Source organism: Oncorhynchus clarkii, chromosome 6 (genome assembly GCF_045791955.1).
Source record: "Oncorhynchus clarkii lewisi isolate Uvic-CL-2024 chromosome 6, UVic_Ocla_1.0, whole genome shotgun sequence".
Taxonomy (NCBI): domain Eukaryota; kingdom Metazoa; phylum Chordata; class Actinopteri; order Salmoniformes; family Salmonidae; genus Oncorhynchus; species Oncorhynchus clarkii.
The window spans coordinates 4,285,626-4,309,475 of record NC_092152.1 but is presented as its reverse complement, the minus strand read 5'-3'; the positions used below and the strand labels follow the sequence as shown (position 1 = coordinate 4,309,475).

Sequence of the window (23,850 nt, the reverse complement as noted above, 5' to 3'; positions counted from 1 at the left end):
TCAGTAGTACTGCTAGGTTTTACACAGTAATAATATATATCCTCCTCCCTCTCAGAGAAATCAGTAGTACTGCTAGGTTTTACACAGTAATAATATATATCCTCCTCCCTCTCAGAGAAATCAGTAGTACTGCTAGGTTTTACACAGTAATAATATATATCTGCCTCACTCTCAGATAAATCAGTAGTACTGCTAGGTTTTACACAGTAATAATATATATCCTCCTCCCTCTCAGAGAAATCAGTAGTACTGCTAGGTTTTACACAGTAATAATATATATCCTCCTCCCTCTCAGATAAATCAGTAGTACTGCTAGGTTTTACACAGTAATAATATATATCCTCCTCCCTCTCAGATAAATCAGTAGTACTGCTAGGTTTTACACAGTAATAATATATATCCTCCTCCCTCTCAGATAAATCAGTAGTACTGCTAGGTTTTACACAGTAATAATATATATCCTCCTCCCTCTCAGATAAATCAGTAGTACTGCTAGGTTTTACACAGTAATAATATATATCTGCCTCACTCTCAGATAAATCAGTAGTACTGCTAGGTTTTACACAGTAATAATATATATCTGCCTCACTCTCAGATAAATCAGTAGTACTGCTAGGTTTTACACAGTAATAATATATATCTGCCTCACTCTCAGATAAATCAGTAGTACTGCTAGGTTTTACACAGTAATAATATATATCCTCCTCCCTCTCAGATAAATCAGTAGTACTGCTAGGTTTTACACAGTAATAATATATATCCTCCTCCCTCTCAGAGAAATCAGTAGTACTGCTAGGTTTTACACAGTAATAATATATATCCTCCTCACTCTCAGATAAATCAGTAGTACTGCTAGGTTTTACACAGTAATAATATATATCCTCCTCCCTCTCAGAGAAATCAGTAGTACTGCTAGGTTTTACACAGTAATAATATATATCCTCCTCCCTCTCAGATAAATCAGTAGTACTGCTAGGTTTTACACAGTAATAATATATATCCTCCTCCCTCTCAGATAAATCAGTAGTACTGCTAGGTTTTACACAGTAATAATATATATCCTCCTCCCTCTCAGATAAATCAGTAGTACTGCTAGGTTTTACACAGTAATAATATATATCCTCCTCCCTCTCAGATAAATCAGTAGTACTGCTAGGTTTTACACAGTAATAATATATATCCTCCTCCCTCTCAGATAAATCAGTAGTACTGCTAGGTTTTACACAGTAATAATATATATCCTCCTCCCTCTCAGATAAATCAGTAGTACTGCTAGGTTTTACACAGTAATAATATATATCTGCCTCACTCTCAGATAAATCAGTAGTACTGCTAGGTTTTACACAGTAATAATATATATCCTCCTCACTCTCAGATAAATCAGTAGTACTGCTAGGTTTTACACAGTAATTATATATATCCTCCTCACTCTCAGATAAATCAGTAGTACTGCTAGGTTTTACACAGTAATAATATATATCCTCCTCCCTCTCAGATAAATCAGTAGTACTGCTAGGTTTTACACAGTAATAATATATATCCTCCTCACTCTCAGATAAATCAGTAGTACTGCTAGGTTTTACACAGTAATAATATATATCCTCCTCCCTCTCAGATAAATCAGTAGTACTGCTAGGTTTTACACAGTAATAATATATATCCTCCTCCCTCTCAGATAAATCAGTAGTACTGCTAGGTTTTACACAGTAATAATATATATCCTCCTCCCTCTCAGATAAATCAGTAGTACTGCTAGGTTTTACACAGTAATAATATATATCCTCCTCCCTCTCAGATAAATCAGTAGTACTGCTAGGTTTTACAAAATCTAATGTAACAAATAACTACATAAAAAAAAAAGAACTGTACGAATTATACAAAATGTTGTAAAAAAAATGTAATTTCATACAGTAACATAACATTAGTATGTAATACATTTCCATGTGATATTTTTACTCATTTAGCAGATGCTTTTATCCAGAGCGACTTACAGTATTAGTTACACTTATGTTAAAATGAAAAATGTAAAATGTCTTGAGTCAATAAGTATTCAACCACTGTGTTACATCAAGCCTAAATAAGTTCAGGAGTAAAAAAAAAATATGCTTAACAAATCACATACTAGAGTTGTATGGACTCTATGTGCAATAACGTCATTTATGAACAGTTGAATATCTTGGCCATGTTGTTATAATCTCCACCCGGCACAGCCATAAGAGGACTGGCCACCCCTCATAGCCTGGTTCCTCTCTAGGTTTCTTCCGAGGTTCTGGCCTTTCTAGGAAGTTTTTCTCTGGCCAACGTGCTTCTACAACCTGCATTGCTTGCTGTTTGGGGTTTTAGGCTGGGTTTCTGTACAGCACTTTGAGATATCAGCTGATGTACGAAGGGCTTTATAAATACATTTGATTTGATTTGATTTGATAACAGTGTTTAATTTTTAAAAGAGAGTCTATTGACGAACCCGTGGACCAATCAAAGTAACAACAACAATTTTTACAGCTACAGATATGTGTTTTTGTTGTTGTTGTTGTTGTTGTTGTTGTTGTTGCTAGGGCACGGGCTGTGTCTCAATCCACCACATTTGCGGTGAAAGGTGGCTGAGCTACAGCAATGTATGTCAGACCGTGAGCCGAAAATCCGTCTTCTCATGAAAACGTCTGTAATGGTTTGGCCGACAAAACTCTAGCATTCCACTCTATGGCGAGACCTGAAAATGGTTGTCTTATAGAGGTTAAAATGGGTTTTCTTTGTAACTGAAGGAACATACGATACCAGTCAAAAGTTTGGACACATCTACTCATTCAAGGGTTTTTCTTTATTTTTTACTATTTTCTACATGGTAGAATAACAGTGAAGACATCAAAACTATTAAATAACACATATGGAATCATGTAGTAACACCCCCCCCCCCCCCCCCCCCCCAAAAAAAGTGTTAAACAAATCAAAACATATTTTATATTTGAGATTCTACAAAGTAACCACTCTTTGCCTTGATGACAGCTTTTCACACTTTTCTCTCAACCAACTTCCAGAGTTGAATGGCTGTGATAGGAGAAAACTGAGGATGGATCAACAACATTGTAGTTACTCTGAAAAACAAACCTAAATTAAATTGACAGAGTGAAAAGAAGGAAGCCTGTACAGAATATAAATCTTCCAAAACAGACTTCCTGTTTGCAACAAGGCACTAAAGTAATACTCCTAAAAAAAATGGCAAAAGCAATTCACTTCTAGTCCTGAATACAAAGTTCGGGGCAAATCCTACACAACAAATTACTGAGTACCATACTCTATATTTTCAAGCATAGTGTTGGCTGCATCATGTTATAGGTATGCTTGTAATCGCTAAGGACTGGGGAGGTTTTCAGGATAAAAAATAAATGGAATGGAGCTAAGCACAGGCAAAATCCTAGGGGAAACCCTGGTTCAGTGTGCTTTCCATCAGACACTGGGAGACAAACGCACCGTTCAGCAGGACAATAACTTTAAAACACAAGGCCAAATCTACAGTAGAGTTGCTTACCAAGAGGACAGTAAATGTTCTTGAGTGGTTATGAAGGGGTTATGAAGGGGTTATGAAGGAGTTATAAAAGGATTATGAAGGGGTTAGGAAGGGGTTAGGAAGGAGTTATGAAGGGGTTAGGAATGGGTTAGGAAGGAGTTAGGAAGGGGTTAGGAAGGGGTTAGGAAGGGGTTGGGAAGGGGTTATGAAGGGGTTAGGAAGGGGTTATGAAGGGGTTAGGAAGGGGTTAGGAAGGAGTTAGGAAGGGGTTAGGAAGGGGTTGGGAAGGGGTTATGAAGGGGTTAGGAAGGGGTTATGAAGGGGTTAGGAAGGAGTTATAAAAGGATTATGAAGGGGTTAGGAAGGGGTTAGGAAGGGGTTAGGAAGGAGTTATGAAGGAGTTAGGAAGGGGTTAGGAAGGGGTTAGGAAGGGGTTGGGAAGGGGTTATGAAGGGGTTAGGAAGGGGTTAGGAAGGAGTTAGGAAGGAGCTAGGAAGGAGTTATGAAGGGGTTAGGAAGGAGTTAGGAAGGAGTTAGGAAGGAGTTAGGAAGGAGTTAGGAAGGGGTTAGGAAGGGGTTGGGAAGGGGTTAGGAAGGGGTTAGGAAGGGGTTATGAAGGGGTTAGGAAGGAGTTAGGAAGGAGTTAGGAAGGGATTAGGAAGGGGTTGGGAAGGGGTTATGAAGGGGTTAGGAAGGAGTTAGGAAGGAGTTATGAAGGAGTCAGGAAGGAGTTAGGAAGGAGTTATGAAGGGGTTATGAAGGAGTTAGGAAGGAGCTAGGAAGGAGTTAGGAAGGGGTTAGGAAGGGGTTAGGAAGGGGTTGGGAAGGGGTTATGAAGGGGTTAGGAAGGGGTTATGATGGGGTTAGGAAGGAGTTAGGAAGGAGTTAGGAAGGGATTAGGAAGGGGTTGGGAAGGGGTTATGAAGGGGTTAGGAAGGAGTTAGGAAGGAGTTATGAAGGAGTCAGGAAGGAGTTAGGAAGGGATTAGGAAGGGGTTGGGAAGGGGTTATGAAGGGGTTAGGAAGGAGTTAGGAAGGAGTTATGAAGGAGTCAGGAAGGAGTTAGGAAGGAGTTATGAAGGGGTTATGAAGGAGTTAGGAAGGAGCTAGGAAGGAGTTATGAAGGGGTTAGGAAGGGGTTAGGAAGGAGTTAGGAAGGAGTTAGGAAGGAGTTAGGAAGGAGTTATGAAGGAGTTATGAAAGAGCCAGTCAGTTAGTAGGTCAGCCAGTCAGCCAGCCAGCCAATCAGTCAGTCAATCATTCAGTCAGCCAGCCAGCCAATCAGTCAGTCATTCAGCCAGCCAATCAGTCAGTCATTCAGCCAGTCATTCAGCCAGCCAGCCATTCAGCCAGCCAATCAATCAGTCAGTCATTCAGCCAGCCAGTCATTCAGCCAGCCAATCAGTAAGTCAGGTAAAAAGTGGGCTCGCGTGTGAATGTCACCACCACAGCATTTCATCATAACTCACTGCCTTTACTGAGACACACACACACACACACACACACACACACACACACACACACACACACACACACACACACACACATACACAGTTTCCTATGTAGGGTGCAGTGGTGATGGTAGAAGCAGCAGAGGCAGTGTTGGTGAGGGTGAGGTGAGCGTTTCCATGGGGACAGAGTAAACACAGCGGTAGATAATTGGGTCAGCCTGGTATCCTTGATTTACTGGACGTGTAAAGGACTGTTTGATTGGTATTTCCTGCGTCAGTGTTTAGTTATAACCCTTCCCCTGATTCCGTCCTCTCTCACCAATCTATGGTATTTCCTGTGTCAGGGTTTAGTGAAAGTCCTTCCCCTGATTCCGTCCTCTCTCACCAATCTATGGTATTTCCTGTGTCAGGGTTTAGTGAAAGTCCTTCCCCTGATTCCGTCCTCTCTCACCAATCTATGGCTGTACATGTTCACTCCTGATCCACCTGTTTGTTGTCACCTGTTATTCTACGTATCAAAGTTGAACAGAAGTCCCACCTGTTCCACAGACAGTCTCTCTCCTCCCCCTATCCACAGACAGTCTCTATCCTCCCCCTATCCACAGACAGTCTCTCTCCTCCCCCTATCCACAGACAGTCTCTCTCCTCCCCCTATCCACAGACAGTCTCTCTCCTCCCCCTAGCCACAGACAGTCTCTTTCCTCCCCGTAACTAGTCTTAGAGTAGACACAACAGCAGAACACTGCCGGGTTAAACAGATATAGCCAGATGTACACTGTATCCCCCGAGGATAGAACTTAAAAGTACTGTATCCCCCGAGGATAGAACTTAAAAGTATTGTATCCCCCGAGGATAGAACTTAAAAGTATTGTATCCCCCGAGGATAGAACTTAAAAGTACTGTATCCCCCGAGGATAGAACTTAAAAGTACTGTATCCCCCGAGGATAGAACTTAAAAGTATTGTATCCCCCGAGGATAGAACTTAAAAGTACTGTATCCCCCGAGGATAGAACTTAAAAGTACTGTATCCCCCGAGGATAGAACTTAAAAGTATTGTATCCCCCGAGGATAGAACTTAAAAGTACTGTATCCCCCGAGGATAGAACTTAAAAGTATTGTATCCCCCGAGGATAGAACTTAAAAGTACTGTATCCCCCGAGGATAGAACTTAAAAGTACTGTATCCCCCGAGGATAGAACGTAAAAGTACTGTATCCCTGAGGATGGAACTTAAAAGTATTGTATCCCCCGAGGATAGAACTTAAAAGTATTGTATCCCCCGAGGATAGAACTTAAAAGTATTGTATCCCCCGAGGATAGAACTTAAAAGTATTGTATCCCCCGAGAATAGAACTTAAAAGTACTGTATCCCCCGAGGATAGAACTTAAAAGTATTGTATCCCCCGAGGATAAAACATAAAAGTATTGTATCCCCCGAGGATAGAACTTAAAAGTATTGTATCCCCCGAGGATAGAACTTAAAAGTATTGTATTCCCAGAGAATAGAACGTAAAAGTATTGTATCCCCCGAGGATAGAACTTAAAAGTATTGTATCCCCCGAGGATAGAACTTTAAAGTATTGTATCCTCCGAGGATATAACTTAAAAGTACTGTATCCCCGAGGATAGAACCTAAAAGTACTGTATCCCCCGAGGATAGAACTTAAAAGTATTGTATCCCCCGAGGATAGAACTTAAAAGTATTGTATCCCCCGAGGATAGAACTTAAAAGTATTGTATCCCCCGAGGATAGAACTTAAAAGTATTCAAATGTATAAATTAAAACCTGTTGTTTCCAAAGTGATCATCCTAGACCTAGAGAGATAGTGTGACAGTACTACATACCATAACACTGGTTCATTTACAAAGTTTAAATAGAAATAATCATATACATTGCTGTCTGCTGTTAGATCACCGTTGTCAGTGTACATTAGACGTATTACCTTACCTCTCCAAACACAGAGAAGCAATAGGCATGTCGGTAAAGGATACTAATAGCACCACCTAGTGGAGGAAATCGGGGAGAACGTACTGCTGCACAATGGAACTATTTACCTTGACAACAGAATCCGTTCATACATTAGAACCCATCTGTCGTTACCGAGAACTGTTTCATCTCAGATCCGGACAACAATAGGTGAGACAACAATCACGATGTCTCATCTTCCGGGGGAGTTTGTCTGTGGTGGCAGCCTCAAAACTTCACAGCAAATGAGTCATTTGAACTAGCTGTCCCTAATCTCTAACCCATACACCTCTTACTCTCTAACCCGAACCATTACCCTGCAACCAGGAGCCAGAGAACCCTAACCGTTACCCTACAACCAGAACCAGGGAACCCTAACCATTACCCTACAACCAGGAAACATTTGTTTGCATCCCTGTTAGTGAGAATTTCTCCTTTGCCAAGATAATCCGTCCACCTGACAGGTGTGGCATATCACGAAACTGATTAAACCTTGTGCTGGGGGACAATATAAGGCCACTCTAAAATGTGCAGTTTTGTCACCACACACCACAAATGTCTCAAGTTTTGAGGGAACGTGCAATTGGCATGCTGACTGCAGGAATGTCCACCAGAGCTGTTGCCAGATCATTTAATGTTAATTACTGTTTTCATTTGTTTACCATTTTGTTGGGGAAAAACTGATTGGCTGGCTGGTCCTGGCTCCCAAATGGCAGGGCATATGCCCTCCCAGGCCCACCCATGTGAAATCCATAGATTAGGACCTAATGAATGCATTTCAATTGACTGATTTCCTCATATGAACTGATATGAACTGTAACTCATTTAAATCGTTTAAATTGTTGCATGTTGCGTTTATATTTTTGTTCAGTTTAGTTACACACTACGTTGCCAAAAGTATGTGGACACCTGCTCGTCGAACATCTCATTCCAAAATCATGGGCATTAATATGGAGTTGGTCCCCCCCTTTGCTGCTATAAGAGCTTCCACTCTTCTGGTAAGTTCTTCCACTAGATGTTGGAACATTGCTGCAGGGACTTGCTTCCATTCAGCCACGAGCATTAGATAGGTCGGGCACTGATGTTGGGCGATTAGGCTCACAGTCGGTGTTCCAATTCATCCCATCGGTGTTCAATGGAGTTGAGGTCAGTCAAGTTCTTCCACACCGATCTCAACCAACCAATTCTGTATGGACCTCGCAATGTGCACGAGGGCTTTGCGATGCTGAAACATGGAAGGGCCTTCCCCAAACTGTTGCCACAAAGTTGGAAGCATAGAATCATCTAGAATGTCATTGTATGCTGTAGCGTCAATATTTCCTTTTACTGGAACTAATTATATAATTATTATATTATTGATCGATTGACTACGACTTTTCAAATCAACCAGCTGTGCTAAATGTTTCAATTCTTCAGCCATTCCAGAACCTGCGACCAAAAAACAACCTCCATATGGACAGTACCAAAACAAATGATCTAACGATTCTGTCTCTTCGCAGCTAAATCTTCAGAGCTGAGGTGGTTGTATTGACAGCTTTGCTATTGTTTGAACTGCAGATTGCTCTTTAAATAATGGTACAATAAAAACGACATAGACATTAGCAACATTCAATTCATGTAATTATGCCACATGTTCAACACGTTCCCACTACAGTATGGTAACGTGTTCCCACTACAGTATGTTCAACACGTTCCCACTACAGTATGGTAACATGTTCCCACTACAGTATGTTCAACATGTTCCCACTACAGTATGTTCTACACGTTCCCACTACAGTATGTTCAACACGTTCCCACTACAGTATGTTCAACACGTTCCCACTACAGTATGGTAACATGTTCCCACTACAGTATGTTCAACACGTTCCCACTACAGTATGTTCAACACGTTCCCACTACAGTATGCTCAACATGTTCCCACTACAGTATGTTCAACATGTTCCCACTACAGTATGGTAACATGTTCCCACTACAGTATGTTCAACACGTTCCCACTACAGTATGGTAACATGTTCCCACTACAGTATGTTCAACATGTTCCCACTACAGTATGTTCAACATGTTCCCACTACAGTATGGTAACATGTTCCCACTACAGTATGTTCAACACGTTCCCACTACAGTATGGTAAAATGTTCCCACTACAGTATGTTCAACACGTTCCCACTACAGTATGTTCAACATGTTCCCACTACAGTATGTTCAACATGTTCCCACTACAGTATGTTCAACACGTTCCCACTACAGTATGTTCAACATGTTCCCACTACAGCATGTTCAACATGTTCCCACTACAGTATGTTCAACATGTTCCCACTACAGTATGTTCAACACGTTCCCACTACAGTATGGTAACATGTTCCCACTACAGTATGTTCAACACGTTCCCACTACAGTATGTTCAACACGTTCCCACTACAGTATGTTCAACATGTTCCCACTACAGTATGTTCAACACGTTCCCACTATAGTATGTTCAACACGTTCCCACTACAGTATGTTCAACATGTTCCCACTACAGTATGTTCAACATGTTCCCACTACAGTATGTTCAACACGTTCCCACTACAGTATGTTCAACACGTTCCCACTACAGTATGTTCAACATGTTCCCACTACAGTATGTTCAACATGTTCCCACTACAGTATGTTCAACACGTTCCCACTACAGTATGTTCAACACGTTCCCACTACAGTATGTTCAACACGTTCCCACTACAGTATGCTCAACATGTTCCCACTACAGTATGTTCAACATGTTCCCACTACAGTATGGTAACATGTTCCCACTACAGTATGTTCAACACGTTCCCACTACAGTATGGTAACATGTTCCCACTACAGTATGTTCAACATGTTCCCACTACAGTATGTTCAACATGTTCCCACTACAGTATGGTAACATGTTCCCACTACAGTATGTTCAACACGTTCCCACTACAGTATGGTAACATGTTCCCACTACAGTATGTTCAACACGTTCCCACTACAGTATGTTCAACATGTTCCCACTACAGTATGTTCAACACGTTCCCACTACAGTATGTTCAACATGTTCCCACTACAGTATGTTCAACATGTTCCCACTACAGTATGTTCAACATGTTCCCACTACAGTATGTTCAACACGTTCCCACTACAGTATGGTAACATGTTCCCACTACAGTATGTTCAACACGTTCCCACTACAGTATGTTCAACACGTTCCCACTACAGTATGTTCAACACGTTCCCACTACAGTATGGTAACATGTTCCCACTACAGTATGTTCAACACGTTCCCACTACAGTATGTTCAACACGTTCCCACTACAGTATGTTCAACATGTTCCCACTACAGTATGTTCAACATGTTCCCACTACAGTATGTTCAACATGTTCCCACTACAGTATGTTCAACACGTTCCCACTACAGTATGGTAACATGTTCCCACTACAGTATGTTCAACACGTTCCCACTACAGTATGTTCAACACGTTCCCACTACAGTATGGTAACATGTTCCCACTACAGTATGTTCAACACGTTCCCACTACAGTATGTTCAACACGTTCCCACTACAGTATGTTCAACACGTTCCCACTACAGTATGTTCAACATGTTCCCACTACAGTATGTTCTACACGTTCCCACTACAGTATGTTCAACACGTTCCCACTACAGTATGTTCAACACGTTCCCACTACAGTATGTTCAACACGTTCCCACTACAGTATGTTCAACACGTTCCCACTACAGTATGGTAACATGTTCCCACTACAGTATGTTCAACATGTTCCCACTACAGTATGTTCAACATGTTCCCACTACAGTATGTTCAACACGTTCCCACTACAGTATGTTCAACATGTTCCCACTACAGTATGTTCTACACGTTCCCACTACAGTATGTTCAACATGTTCCCACTACAGTATGTTCAACACGTCCCCACTACAGCAGAAAAACTGATGATCAACATTGAGACTACCTCGCTAAAGAGTTGCAATGCAGTTAAATATTATTGACACCATTAAACAGCAAACAGTTTGTTATGATACTACAACAATCGATTACTACTGAGATGTACTTACCTGTACTGTCGATCTGTAGCTGGTAATACCGCAGACGAAAATACACTGAGCAAAACTATAAACGCAACAATTTCAATGATTTTTACAGAGTTACAGTTTATATAAGAAAATATGTCAATTGAAATAAATTCATTAGGCCCTTTTTTTTTATTTAACCTTCATTTAACTAGGCAAGTCAGTTAAGAACAAAGTCTTATTTTCAATGACGGCCTAGGAACAGTGGGTTAACTGCCTGTTCAGGGGGCAGAACGACAGATTTGTACCTTGTCAGCTCGGGGGTTTGAACTTGCAACCTTCCGGTTACTAGTCTATAACGCTCTAACCACTAGGCTACCCTGCCGCCCTAATCGATGGATTTCACACGACGGGGAATGTCGTCACCTTTATCCTCGTCCTCTTCTTCCCCAGCTGTCTTCTGTCCGTCCGTTTGTCTCTTTGTTTTTTAAAACTACCTCATTTCTTCTTCTGTTGTCACAAATGACCATGAAAACCCTCAAAGGAAATCCTAAAAAGTGAGTCCGTTTGTATATATATACATATATAAAAAAGGTTAATTGCTACCCATCTGTAATTACTGTGGATAGGCTATTACCGGTGGGTTGTCATTGAACCGTTATCTGTCCATGTGAGTGTGTTTGAAATGTGTATTGTTTTATAGTTCTGGTATTTCACAGTCAATCTCTGACTTTAAAAAAACATTGAAAAAAACATGAACAGTGTCCCTTGTCACCTTTTAGGCAATATTTTATTAACTTTGTCACTTTCTCTTTTAACACAACTAACTCAGTAATAAAAAGATCCTCTGTTCCATCGTAACAGTCCAAATACAAACACAAAAACACAAGGTAGAAAAAAAAAAATAATAATAATTTACACAGTAAACCACAATGTCATGTAGAGTGGAGAAATGCAAAGGCAAGGCAAGCTAGACATCAGTCAATGGCCGCGTTCCAGACGGACTAAATTACAGATGCCTGCCAGATCTCACAATGCCTGGATAGACATCGGCTTCGCAACGACTGCAATGTAGTCGGCCTGGAACGCGCCCATCATTTTTTGACTTCATAGTGTTAGCTTGTACCCTGAAAGTGTTTTCATATAAACCTGTATTTAAAAAAAAAATTGTTAGGCCAATATCTGATAACTACCGAAGTATATTATGTACCTAGTACAAAATGAAATAAGCAAAAACACAATAAAATGATCGTAAATATCCATAACATGAAATAATAACTACACAGAGGATCATAAATAAAACAACATTTGGTGAAAATAATTATAACAATATGAAGAAAAAAATATATAGGAGAAAAAAGGAAGTTTGATCCAGCATTAAACAGAGGAAAAACCTTTCACATCCTCAAGTCTCCAACAAATCTCCTCTATCATATACACACACACACACACACACACACAACTCATTCACTAAACACTGCTCCTCCACCGCACTTACTTAACTCAACCACCAGAGGGCGATACAGCCACATTGTATTTCTGTACTACCAAACTCATGGGGAGGGGAGGGGAGTGCAGTGTGTGTGTAGGTACAACCACTCTCACACAGGATGGCTTATCTTGAGTGATTGAAGTTTACAGTCCAGTCCTCCAAGACTATATTTATTCCAGCAGAGTGGCTGGCTAGTGGTAGAGCCTTATAACACTGATTATCAGGGACATACTGGCTAGTGGTAGAGCCTTATAACACTGATTATCAGGGACATACTGGCTAATGGCAGGGCCTTATAACACTGATTATCAGGGACATACTGGCTAGTGGTAGAGCCTTATAACACTGATTATCAGGGACATACTGGCTAGTGGTAGAGCCTTATAGCACTGATTATCAGGGACATAGAGACATATTGGCTAGTGGCAGAGCCTTATAACACTGATTATGAGGGCATAGAGACATACTGTCAGAGTAAAGTAGTGCAGTGCATAGGGAATAGGGTGCACTTCATAGGGAATAGGGTGCACTTCATAGGGAATAGGGTGCACTTCATAGGGAATAGGGTGCCATTATCTATCTTCACAAAAATCCCCACACACCCCTCTGCCCGTGGCCGAGGTGCCCCATTGATAAAGGATGAGGAGATAAAGGGGTTTCTTCCCGTTGTAGAGTATCACAACGCTTTATATAAAACACAAACAAACCAAAAAAAATGACATCATATTATCTCTCCAATGCACTCTGAACATATTTAGCGGTCAAAGTTGTCAAGGCTCTGGTCGACCAAACTGGGGTTTAAAAAAAGGAAACGCATCCGCAATAACCGTAGACAAACAAATGACCACAGAAACAAAACACTTAGCGTATGAAAAACCTGAAATTACACAAACAAACAAACAAACAAACAAACAAACAAACAAACAAAAACTACAAATAATGTTAGCTTCATGTATATCTCTACCAACATAGCCGTAGGTTAGGATTAACCCCATTTACACAGTATACTGGTTCCCAGTAAACAAAACGCTGGTTCATTAAAGAAGGAGAGAGAAAGTTCCACCTGTTGGAACTGAGTCAGTTGGCCAACCAGCAGACAACTCCCTAGTTTCTGTAGAAAGGAAAATACACCTGGAAAATGTCACGGGGACAATGATTTGCATCAACTGTGTTTCACCCGGGGTGTGAATACATACATGGTGTGTTTCAACAAAAGACATTTTTTTAAAAAAAAATAAGGTTTTCAGCAGACGACAAAAGGACAACAACAAAAAGCATCTCCTTGGGTCCCCCCCCCCCCCCCCCCCCCCTCTTCTCAGTCGTGATGGTCGTAAAGTCTTCAATAAAAGGCTACAAAATTCATACAAAAGAGATGAAAAAAAATAAAAAAGCTGTCCTTGGAAACGTAGCGTGAAGAAAGAGCCAATCAACTGGAGGGATTCTTAGCTAGAAATCCTTGACTGCGGAACAGAAAAAGATTCTGCTGAATAGTACAGTTCAGATTTGTTGTTTCCCTTCCAAACAGGGACACTGTTATTCGGACATCACCGCAGGGTAAGGCTTGGTTGTCAGATGGGTTTGACATGGTTCTGTTCAGAAGCTCTAGACTCTACTTAGCAGAGTGGATCTGGGGGGGGGGGGGGAGACAACATCTATTAGCAAGACATCTAACAGGTATTTATCTATGTATTGTAGCAGTATTGTGGCTGGCTAACTGACTGGCTGGCTAACTGACTGACTGGCTAACTGACTGGCAGAGTGGATCTGGGGGGGCAGGAAGAAAGAGAGAGAGAGAGAAAAGACAAAATCTATTAGCAAGACATCTAACAGGTATTTATCTATGTATTGTAGCAGTAATGGCTACCTGACTGGCTGACTACCTGACTGGCTGACTGACTGACTGACTGGCTGGCTAACTGACTGACTGGCTAATTGGCTGGCTGGCTAACTGACTGACTGGCTGGCTGGTTGACTGACTGGCTGGCTGGCTAACTGACTGACTGACTGACTGGCTGGCTAACTGACTGACTGGCTAACTGACTGACTGGCTAACTGACTGGATAACTAACTGACTGGCTGGCTAACTGATTGGCTGGCTGACTGGCTGGCTAACTGACTGACTGACTAACTGACTGGCTGGCTAACTGACTGGCTGGCTGGCTGGCTAACTGACTGGCTGGCTAACTGACTGGCTGGCTAACTGACTGGCTAACTGACTGGCTGGCTGGCTAACTGACTGGCTGGCTAACTGACTGACTGGCTGATTAACTGACTGACTGGCTGATTAACTGACTGGCTGGCTGATTAACTGACTGGCTGGCTAACTGACTGGCGAACTGGCTGACTGGCTAACTGACTGGCTGGCTAACTGACTGGCTGACTAACTGGCTAACTGACTGGCTGGTTAACTGACTGGCTAACTGACTGGCTGGCTACTGGCTAACTGACTGGCTGGCTAACTGACTGGCTGGCTAACTGACTTACTGGCTGGCTGGCTGACTGGCTGACTGGGTCTTAGTCAGCTCCCTGGGCTCTGAGGATAATATACAACCACACTGAACAAAAGACAATGATTCTTCTATGTACTACTGCTACAATAGCAGAAATCAATACAACACCGTCTGTTCCGTGTGTCTACTTAGAGAAGGTTAATAACCCCAACCCCTTCCCTGTCCTGGAACAGCCATAAAGCACATTGCTGGGCTAGAGGCTCTTAGCCAAACTCCAGGCTTATCAGCAGTGGTGATAGAGGCAAGTGTGTGTGTGTGTGTGTCTCTGCGTGGGCGGGCTAGAGGCGTGCTGTGCTGACACGGCCAGTCTGAAGTAATGTAACAGGTTCTGTCGCAGTGGGGAAGGGAGACAAACAACACCAGCCTGGCCAGATGGCTATCAGAGAAACGTGACAGCACCCGAACAGACAGGTGGATTCGCCCAGCCCATCTCACCCCACTGGAGCCAGGACCAGCCTAACCAGCCAGGACCAGCCTAACCAGACAGGACCAGCCTAACCAGACAGGACCAGCCAGGACCAGCCTAACCAGCCAGGACCAGCCAGGACCAGCCTAACCAGCCAGGACCAGCCTAACCAGCCAGGACCAGCCTAACCAGCCAGGACCAGCCAGGACCAGCCAGGACCAGCCTAACCAGCCAGGACCAGCCTAACCAGACAGGACCAGCCTAAACAGCCACTCACTGCAAGCGGACTAGCTGGATGGATGGTACGCATTCAGGTCTGGGCTCAGTCAGATATACTGTAATATATATATTATACTTATTACTTATTTTCCACCATAATTTGCAAATAAATTCATTAAAAATCCTACAATGTGATTTTCTGGATTGTTTTTTCTAATTTTGTCTGTCATAGTTGAAGTGTACCTATGATGAACATTACAGGCCTCTCTCATCTTTTTAAGTGGGAGAACATGCACAATTTGTGGCTGACTAAATACTTTTTTTGCCCCACTGTATATACACACAATAGAAGACATATCACCTGCGAAAGATGATTTAGGTATTTGTTGTGAGCCAATTGTTTGCACATTCATTATTATTATTTTATTTTATTATCATGATTTTGTGGTAGTGGTGTAAAAATAAATTGGTGGGGGGGGGGGGGTTAATGAGTAGGTCTACTGAACAATCCATGTGGTTAGCATGTCAATGTTTCTGTCATCTAGCCGTCAGACAGGTCTTCAGCACTGCACTGACTGACGGGCTGACTGACTGACTGACTGACTGACTGGCTGGGTGGCTAACTGACTGGCTGGCTAACTGACTGACTGGCTGGCTAACTGACTGGCTAACTGACTGGATAACTAACTGACTGGCTGGCTGACTGACTGACTAACTGACTGGCTGGCTAACTGACTGGCTGGCTGGCTGGCTGACTGACTGGCTGGCTAACTGACTGGCTGGCTAACTGACTGGCTGGATTGATGGCTGGCTGGCTAACTGACTGGCTAACTGACTGGCTGGCTGGCTAACTGACTGGCTAACTGACTGACTAACTGACTGGCTGACTGACTGACTAACTGACTGGCTGGATTGATGGCTGGCTGGCTAACTGACTGGCTAACTGACTGGCTGGCTGGCTAACTGACTGGCTAACTGACTGACTAACTGACTGGCTGACTGACTAGCTAACTGACTGGCTGACTGACTGGCTAACTGACTGGCTGGCTGGCTGGCTGGCTAACGGACTGGCTGGCTAACTGACCGGCTGGCTGGCTGGCTGGCTAACGGACTGACTGGCTAACTGACTGGCTGGCTGGCTAACTGACTGGCTGACTGACTGGCTGACTGACTGGCTAACTGACTGGCTAACTGACTGGCTGGCTGGCTGGCTAACGGACTGGCTGGCTAACTGACCGGCTGGCTGGCTAACTGACTGGCTGGCTAACTGACTGGCTGGCTAACTGACTGGCTGGCTGGCTGGCTAACGGACTGGCTGGCTAACTGACTGGCTGGCTGGCTAACTGACTGGCTGGCTAACTAACTGTCTGGCTAACTGACTGGCTGGCTAACTAACTGGCTGGCTAACTGGCTGGCTGGCTAACTGGCTGGCTGGCTAACTGACTGGCTAACTGGCTGGCTGGGTGGCTAACTAACTGGCTGGCTAACTGGCTGGCTAACTGACTGGCTGACTGACTGGCTGGCTAACTGACTGGCTAACTGGCTGGCTGGGTGGCTAACTGACTGACTGGCTGGCTGACTGGCTGGCTGGTTAACTAACTGTCTGGCTAACTGACTGGCTGGCTGACTGACTGGCTGGCTGACTGACTGGGTCTTAGTCAGCTCCCTGGGCTGAGGATAATATTCAACCACACTGATAAAAGACGAATGAATCTTCCTCCATCATGTCTGAGATACATATTACACTCCCAGCACCGATGGCATGACATTACTGTGTGTGTGTGTGTGTGTGTGTGTGTGTGTGTGTGTGAGTTATTGACTAGTGGACGGGTCAGCGTGTGTGTGAAAACACAGTGTGTGTGAGAGAGTTATTGACTAGTGGGCGGATGAGCATGTACCCCCCCCCCCCTCCTCCCCCCTTTTGGTCGACAACCATGACAAATGTAGCTGCCCCCCAGGGAACACACATACAAACACCACGGGGAGGGGGGGGTACACACACCTCAGAGACTTCCATCTGTCCTTCTCCATGTGGTTCTCAGGGCCTTCACTCTCATAAGAGGCCAGATACAGAGCTGAGAGAGGAGAGAGGAGAGAGGAGAGAGGAGAGAGAGAGAGAGAGAGAGAGAGAGAGAGAGAGAGAGAGAGAGAGAGACCATCAGCCTCAACTCATTACAGTCACAGCAGCAGGACGTTAAAAACAGCTTCTCCTGTAGTTGGACAGGTTCTTAAGTCTTCCTGTAGTCTTCCTGTAGTGACTTAGTTGGAATGACACCTTGAACCTTGTTTAAAATATTATATATATATATATATTATATAACCCTAACCCTTTATTGGGGGGGGGGGGGGGGGTATGAGGGATTGTACATACTGTCCTCACTGAACACTGGTACGGTGAGCAGGTACTGGAGGATTTTACGGTCCTTTTCAAACGGACACTCCACCTTCTTCCAAACCATGAACTCGCTGACCCGCTTCGCCATCTCCCAGAATTTCTGAAAACAATGTTTAAAAAAATAAGAATAAAATGTTAAAATAACATTTGAAACACCGTGGGGGGAAAAAACTATAATGTTAATATTTGCGGAAAACATTTCAGCAATGTGAAAACAATATGAAGATTAATAAAGAAGTTCTCTAACCAGACCTTAACCTAACCCTAACCTTACCACAACCTAACCCTAACCTTACCGCAACCTAACCCTAACCTAACCCTAACCTTACCACAACCTAACCCTAACCTAACCATAACCTAACCCTAACCTTACCACAACCTAACCCTAACCTAACCACAACCTAACCCTAACCTTACCGCAACCTAACCCTAACCATAACCTTACCACAACCTAACCCTAACCTTACCGCAACCTAACCCTAACCTTACCACAATCTAAACCTAACCTTACCACAACCTAACCCTAACCTAACCACAACCTAACCCTAACCTAACCATAACCTTACCACAACCTAACCCTAACCTTACCGCAACCTAACCCTAACCTTACCACAACCTAAACCTAACCTTACCACAACCTAACCCTAACCTTACCGCAACCTAACCCTAACCTTACCACAACCTAAACCTAACCTTACCACAACCTAACCCTAACCTAACCACAACCTAACCCTAACCTTACCGCAACCTAACCCTAACCTAACCCTAACCTGATAATAATATTCACTGGTTGACTTATGTTGCTGAGCATATACAGTATCAGCCCAAATTTTGGACACACCTACTCATTCAAGGGTTTTTCTTTATTTTTTACAATTTTCTACATTGTAGAATAATAGTGACGACATTACAACTATGAAATAACACATATGGATTCATGTAGTAACTTAAAAAAAGAAGTTTAACAAATCAAAAAATATTTTATATTTGAGATTCTTCAAAGTAGCCATCTTTTGCCTTGATGACAGCTTTGCTCACACTTGGCATTCTCTCAACCAGTTTCATGATGTAATCACCTGGAATGCATTTAAATTAACAGGTGTGCCTTGTTAAACGTTAATTTGTGGAATTTCTTTCCTTCTTAATGCGTTTGAGCCAGTCAGTTCTGTTGTGACAAGGTAGGGGTGGTATACAGAAGATAGTTGGTATTTTACTATTTGAACAGCTCAAATAAGCAAAGAGAAACGACAGTCCATCATTACTTTAAGACATGAAGGTCAGTCAATTCGGATCATTTCAAGAACTTGGGAAGTTTCTTCAACTGCAGTTGCAAAAACCATTAAGCGATGTGATGAAACTCGCTCTCATGAGAACCGCCACAGGAAAGGAAGACCCAGAGTTACCTCTGCTGCAGAGGATAACTTCATTCGAGTTAACTGGCTCTCATGAGGACCGCCACAGGAAAGGAAGACCTAGAGTTACCTCTGCTGCAGAGGATAAGTTCATTAGAGTTAACTGTTTAAGTAACAGACACATCTCAACATCAACTGTTCAGAGGAGACTGTGTGAATGAGGCCTTCATGGATGAATTGCTGAAGAAACCACTACTAAGGGACACCAATAAGAAGAAGAGACTTGCTTGGGCCAAGAAACACGAGCACTGGTGAAAATCTGTCGTTTGGCCTGAAGAGTCCAAATTTGAGATTTTTGGTTCTGAGACGCATAGCAGGTGAACGGATGATCTCTGCATGTGTGGTTCCCACCGTGAAGCATGGAGGAGGAGGTGTGATGGGGTTGGGTATGCTTTGCTGGTGACCCTGTCAGTGATTTATTTAGAATTCAGGGCACACTTAACCAGCATGGCTACCACAGCATTCTGCAGCAATACATCATCCCATCTGGTTTGTGCTTAGTGGGACTATCATTTGTTTTTCAACAGGACAATGACCCAACACACCGCCAGGCAGCACCAGATGACCTCCACAATCACCCAAACCAATTGAGATGGTTTGGGATGAGTTGGACCGCAGAGTGACAGAAAAGCAGCCAACAAGTGCTCAGCATATGTGGGAACTCCTTCAAGACTATTGGAAAAGCATTCCTCGTGAAGCTGGTTGAGAGAATGCCAAAAGTGTGCAAAGCTGTCATCAAGGCAAAGGGTTTGAAAAAATCTAAAATATTACTGCATGATTTCATATGTGCTATTTCATAGTTGTGATGTCGTCACTATTATTCTACAATGTAGAACATTGTTAAAAAAAATAAAGAAAAACCCCTTGAATGAGTAGGTGTGTCCAAACTTTTGACATGTATGGAGGTCTCCAATAATAAAAAGTAGCTTTAAAAGGTTCATTCCACATTTTTTCTGATGTAGTGTAGCTGGGGTTTACCAATGGAAAGTCTCACTTCCTCATTCTCTGTCAGTTATAGGGAGGGGGCTCGCTAAAATTGTCCTTGTCTATATAGTGCAAATATAATGTCTCCCTTAGCAATGGGACACTTTTGGAACTGGTGGAGCTGAGATACATTAAGGCCTTACCCTAACCTTGTTTTACCGGGTAAGTTGACTGACAACACGTTCTCATTTACCGGCAACAACCTGGGGCATAGTTACAGGGGAGAGGAAGTGGGATGAACGGACCAATTGGAAGCTGGAAATTAGCTGGGAATGTATCCTGAACACCGGGGGTTCACACCCACTACCCTTTCGATAAGTGCCATGGGATCTTTAGTGATCTTCACAGAGAGTCAGGACACCCGTTTAACGTCCCACCTCAAAGTTAACGTGTCCATTCTGCATCCTGTTGGAACATCCCTCGTTCAGGAAGTAGATATCTTTAATCAGTAGGCTGAAGAACGGGATAACGATCTGAGAGAGAGAGAGAGAGAGAGAGAGGAGACAGAGAAAGGAGAGAGAGAAGACGTCAGGATTGAATTCAGCTGCCTGGGTAACAGTACAGGACATTTCCACAGACCAGTGTACTGACCACAGATCAGTGTACAGACCAGTGTACTGACCACAGATCAGTGTACAGACCAGTGTACTGACCACAGATCAGTGTACAGACCAGTGTACTGACCACAGATCAGTGTACAGACCAGTGTACTGACCACAGATCAGTGTACAGACCAGTGTACTGACCACAGATCAGTGTACAGACCAGTGTACTGACCACAGATCAGTGTACAGACCAGTGTACTGACCACAGATCAGTGTACAGACCAGTGTACTGACCACAGATCAGTGTACAGACCAGTGTACTGACCACAGATCAGTGTACAGACCACAGAGGACGTTCCCACCATTTGAAGAAATCAGAATCTACTAGATCTCCTAGAATCTACTAGATCTCCTAGAATCTACTAGATCTACTAGATCTCCTAGAATCTACTAGATCTCCTAGAATCTACTAGATCTATTAGATCTACTAGAATCTACTAGATCTACTAGATCTCATAGAATCTACTAGATCTCCTAGAATCTACTAGATCTCCTAGATCTCCTAGAATCTACTACATCTACTAGATCTCCTAGAATCTCCTAGAATATACTAGATCTCTTAGAATCTACTAGATCTACTAGATCTCCTAGAATCTCCTAGAATCTACTAGATCTCCTAGAATCTCTTAGAATCTACTAGATCTCCTAGAATCTACTAGATCTCCTAGAATCTCCTAGAATCTACTAGATCTCCTAGAATCTACTAGATCTACTATATCTCCTAGAATCTCCTAGAATCTACTAGATCTCCTAGAATCTACTAGATCTCCTAGAATCTCCTAGAATCTACTAGATCTCCTAGAATCTACTAGATTTCCTAGAATCTACTAGATCTACTAGATCTCCTAGAATCTACTAGATCTACTAGATCTCATAGAATCTACTAGAATCTCCTAGAATCTACTAGAATCTCCTAGAATCTACTAGATCTACTAGATCTCCTACTCTAACACGTTGAATGAAATACCGGGTCCTGAATCTCAGATGTGAGTGAAAGTATCAAGGCTCACCTTCTCTCTAGTGCTGTTGGCTGTTCTAGACCTCTGTGTCGCTCCTCTCAACGCCGTTCTGTAATTGTAGAAGTTACCGGAAGGGTCCATTTGGTGCTGAGGGAGGAAGAGACAGGGGGAGATCAGTATCACAGTGTCAGCTGAGCATAAAGTCAGATCTTCGTTCAAAATAAAAAAAAGTAGTTTAGAAACGTCTTATTCTTCTAGCTACGTCATTAGAGAGTGAGATTGCATCTTATGCTTTAGTCTGAACGGGATAACAATTGACTGTTAGCTGAAATGTCTAAACATACGGCGCCTTCAGGAAAGTATTCAGACCCCTGGACTTTTCCCACATTTTGTTACGTTTACAGACTTATTCTAAAATTGATTTTTTTTTATTTTTATCCTCAGCTATCTACACATAACGACAAAGCTAAAAAACAGGTTTTAAGACATTTTTACACATTAAAATATAATCAAAAGAAATATCTTTTTTTTACATAAGTTTTCAGACACGAAATTAAGGTCAGGTGCTTCCCCAACAGATTTGGGGGAGGGTACCAAAACATTTATGCAACATTGAAGGTCCCCAAGAACACAGTGGCCTCCATCATTGATAAATGGATGAAGTTTGAAACGACCAAGACTCTTCCTAGATCTGGCCGCCCGGACAAACTGAGCAATCGGGGGAGAAGGGCCTTGGTCAGGAAGGTGACCATGAAACCGATGGTCACTCTGACAGAGCTCTACAGTACCTCTGTGGAGATGGGAGAACCTTCCAGAAGGACAACCATCTCTGCAGTACTCCATCAATCAGACTTTTATGGTAGAGTGGTCAGACGGAAGCCACTCCTCAGTAAAGGGTACATGACAGCCCTATTAGAGTTTACCAAAAGGCACCAAAAGACTCTCAGACCATGAGAAACAAGATTCTCTGGTCTGATGAATCCAAGATTGAACTATTTGTCCTGAATGCCCAGCGTCATGTCTGGAGTTAACCTGGCACCATCCCTACGGTGAAGCATGGTGGTGGCAGCGTCATGCTGTGGGGATGTTTTCAGCGACAGGGACTGTCAGGATCAAGTGAAAGATGAACTGAGCAAAGTGAATGTCTTTGAGTGGCCCTGCCAGAGCCCAGACTTGAACCTGATCGAACATCTCTGCAGAGACCTGAAAATAGCTGTGCAGCAACGCTCCCCATCCAACCTGACAGAGCTTGAGAGGATCTGCAGAGAAGAATGGGAGAAACTCCCCCAATACAGGTGTGCCAAGCTTGTAGCGTCATTACCCAAGAAGAGTGGAGGCTGTAACCACTGCCAAAGTTGCTTTAACAAAGTACTGAGTGAACGGTCTGAATACTAATTTCAACAACAAAAAATATATACATTTGCAAAAATTTTGAAAAAACTGTTTGCTTTGTCATTTGGGTATTGTGTGTAGAATGAAGAGAGGGGGGGGGGGGGGGGGGCAATTTACATCCATTTTAGAATAAGGCTGTAACTTAACAAAATGTGGAAAAAGTCAAGGGGTCTGAATACTTTCTGAATGCACCGTATGGTACAATATGGTTGTTAGTCATTGGCCAGGCTTGGAGTTCCCTTCCCCCAAAATAGGTTGAATGCTTGTGGGAGAAGGCATCTCAATGACTATCAATCACTCACAGTCCCACGTAAACCGTCCCTGCCAAATCAACTGGACGCACATAAACTGCAAGACAGATGGAGTCATCAAACCAGCCCACCAACACTCTGACCTCTCAAAACAACGGAGGGAGGACAATAACCCAACATCACAGCTATCGACACTCTGACCTCTGACCTCTATCAACACAGGGAGGACAATAACCGAACGCCACAGCTATCAACACTCTCAGACAAAGACAGAGACA

General features: G+C 42.9%; 1 protein-coding gene across 2 annotated transcripts in view; it reads right to left on the bottom strand.

The window, feature by feature from the left end:
• Positions 1 to 11,704: 11,704 nt before the first annotated feature.
• LOC139411868 (ras-GEF domain-containing family member 1B-A-like) overlaps positions 11,705 to 23,850 on the bottom strand; it is a 130,379-nt gene continuing 118,233 nt past the window's right edge. For both annotated transcript variants that reach the window (XM_071158617.1, XM_071158616.1), the window contains 5 exons: positions 21,981 to 22,076; positions 20,743 to 20,838; positions 17,946 to 18,069; positions 17,577 to 17,649; positions 11,705 to 14,066 (listed from right to left, as the gene is read on the bottom strand). In XM_071158617.1, coding sequence (XP_071014718.1) covers positions 14,042 to 14,066; positions 17,577 to 17,649; positions 17,946 to 18,069; positions 20,743 to 20,838; positions 21,981 to 22,076 — 414 coding nt within the window. In that variant the 3' untranslated portion in view covers positions 11,705 to 14,041. The remainder of the gene's footprint in view (positions 14,067 to 17,576; positions 17,650 to 17,945; positions 18,070 to 20,742; positions 20,839 to 21,980; positions 22,077 to 23,850) is intronic.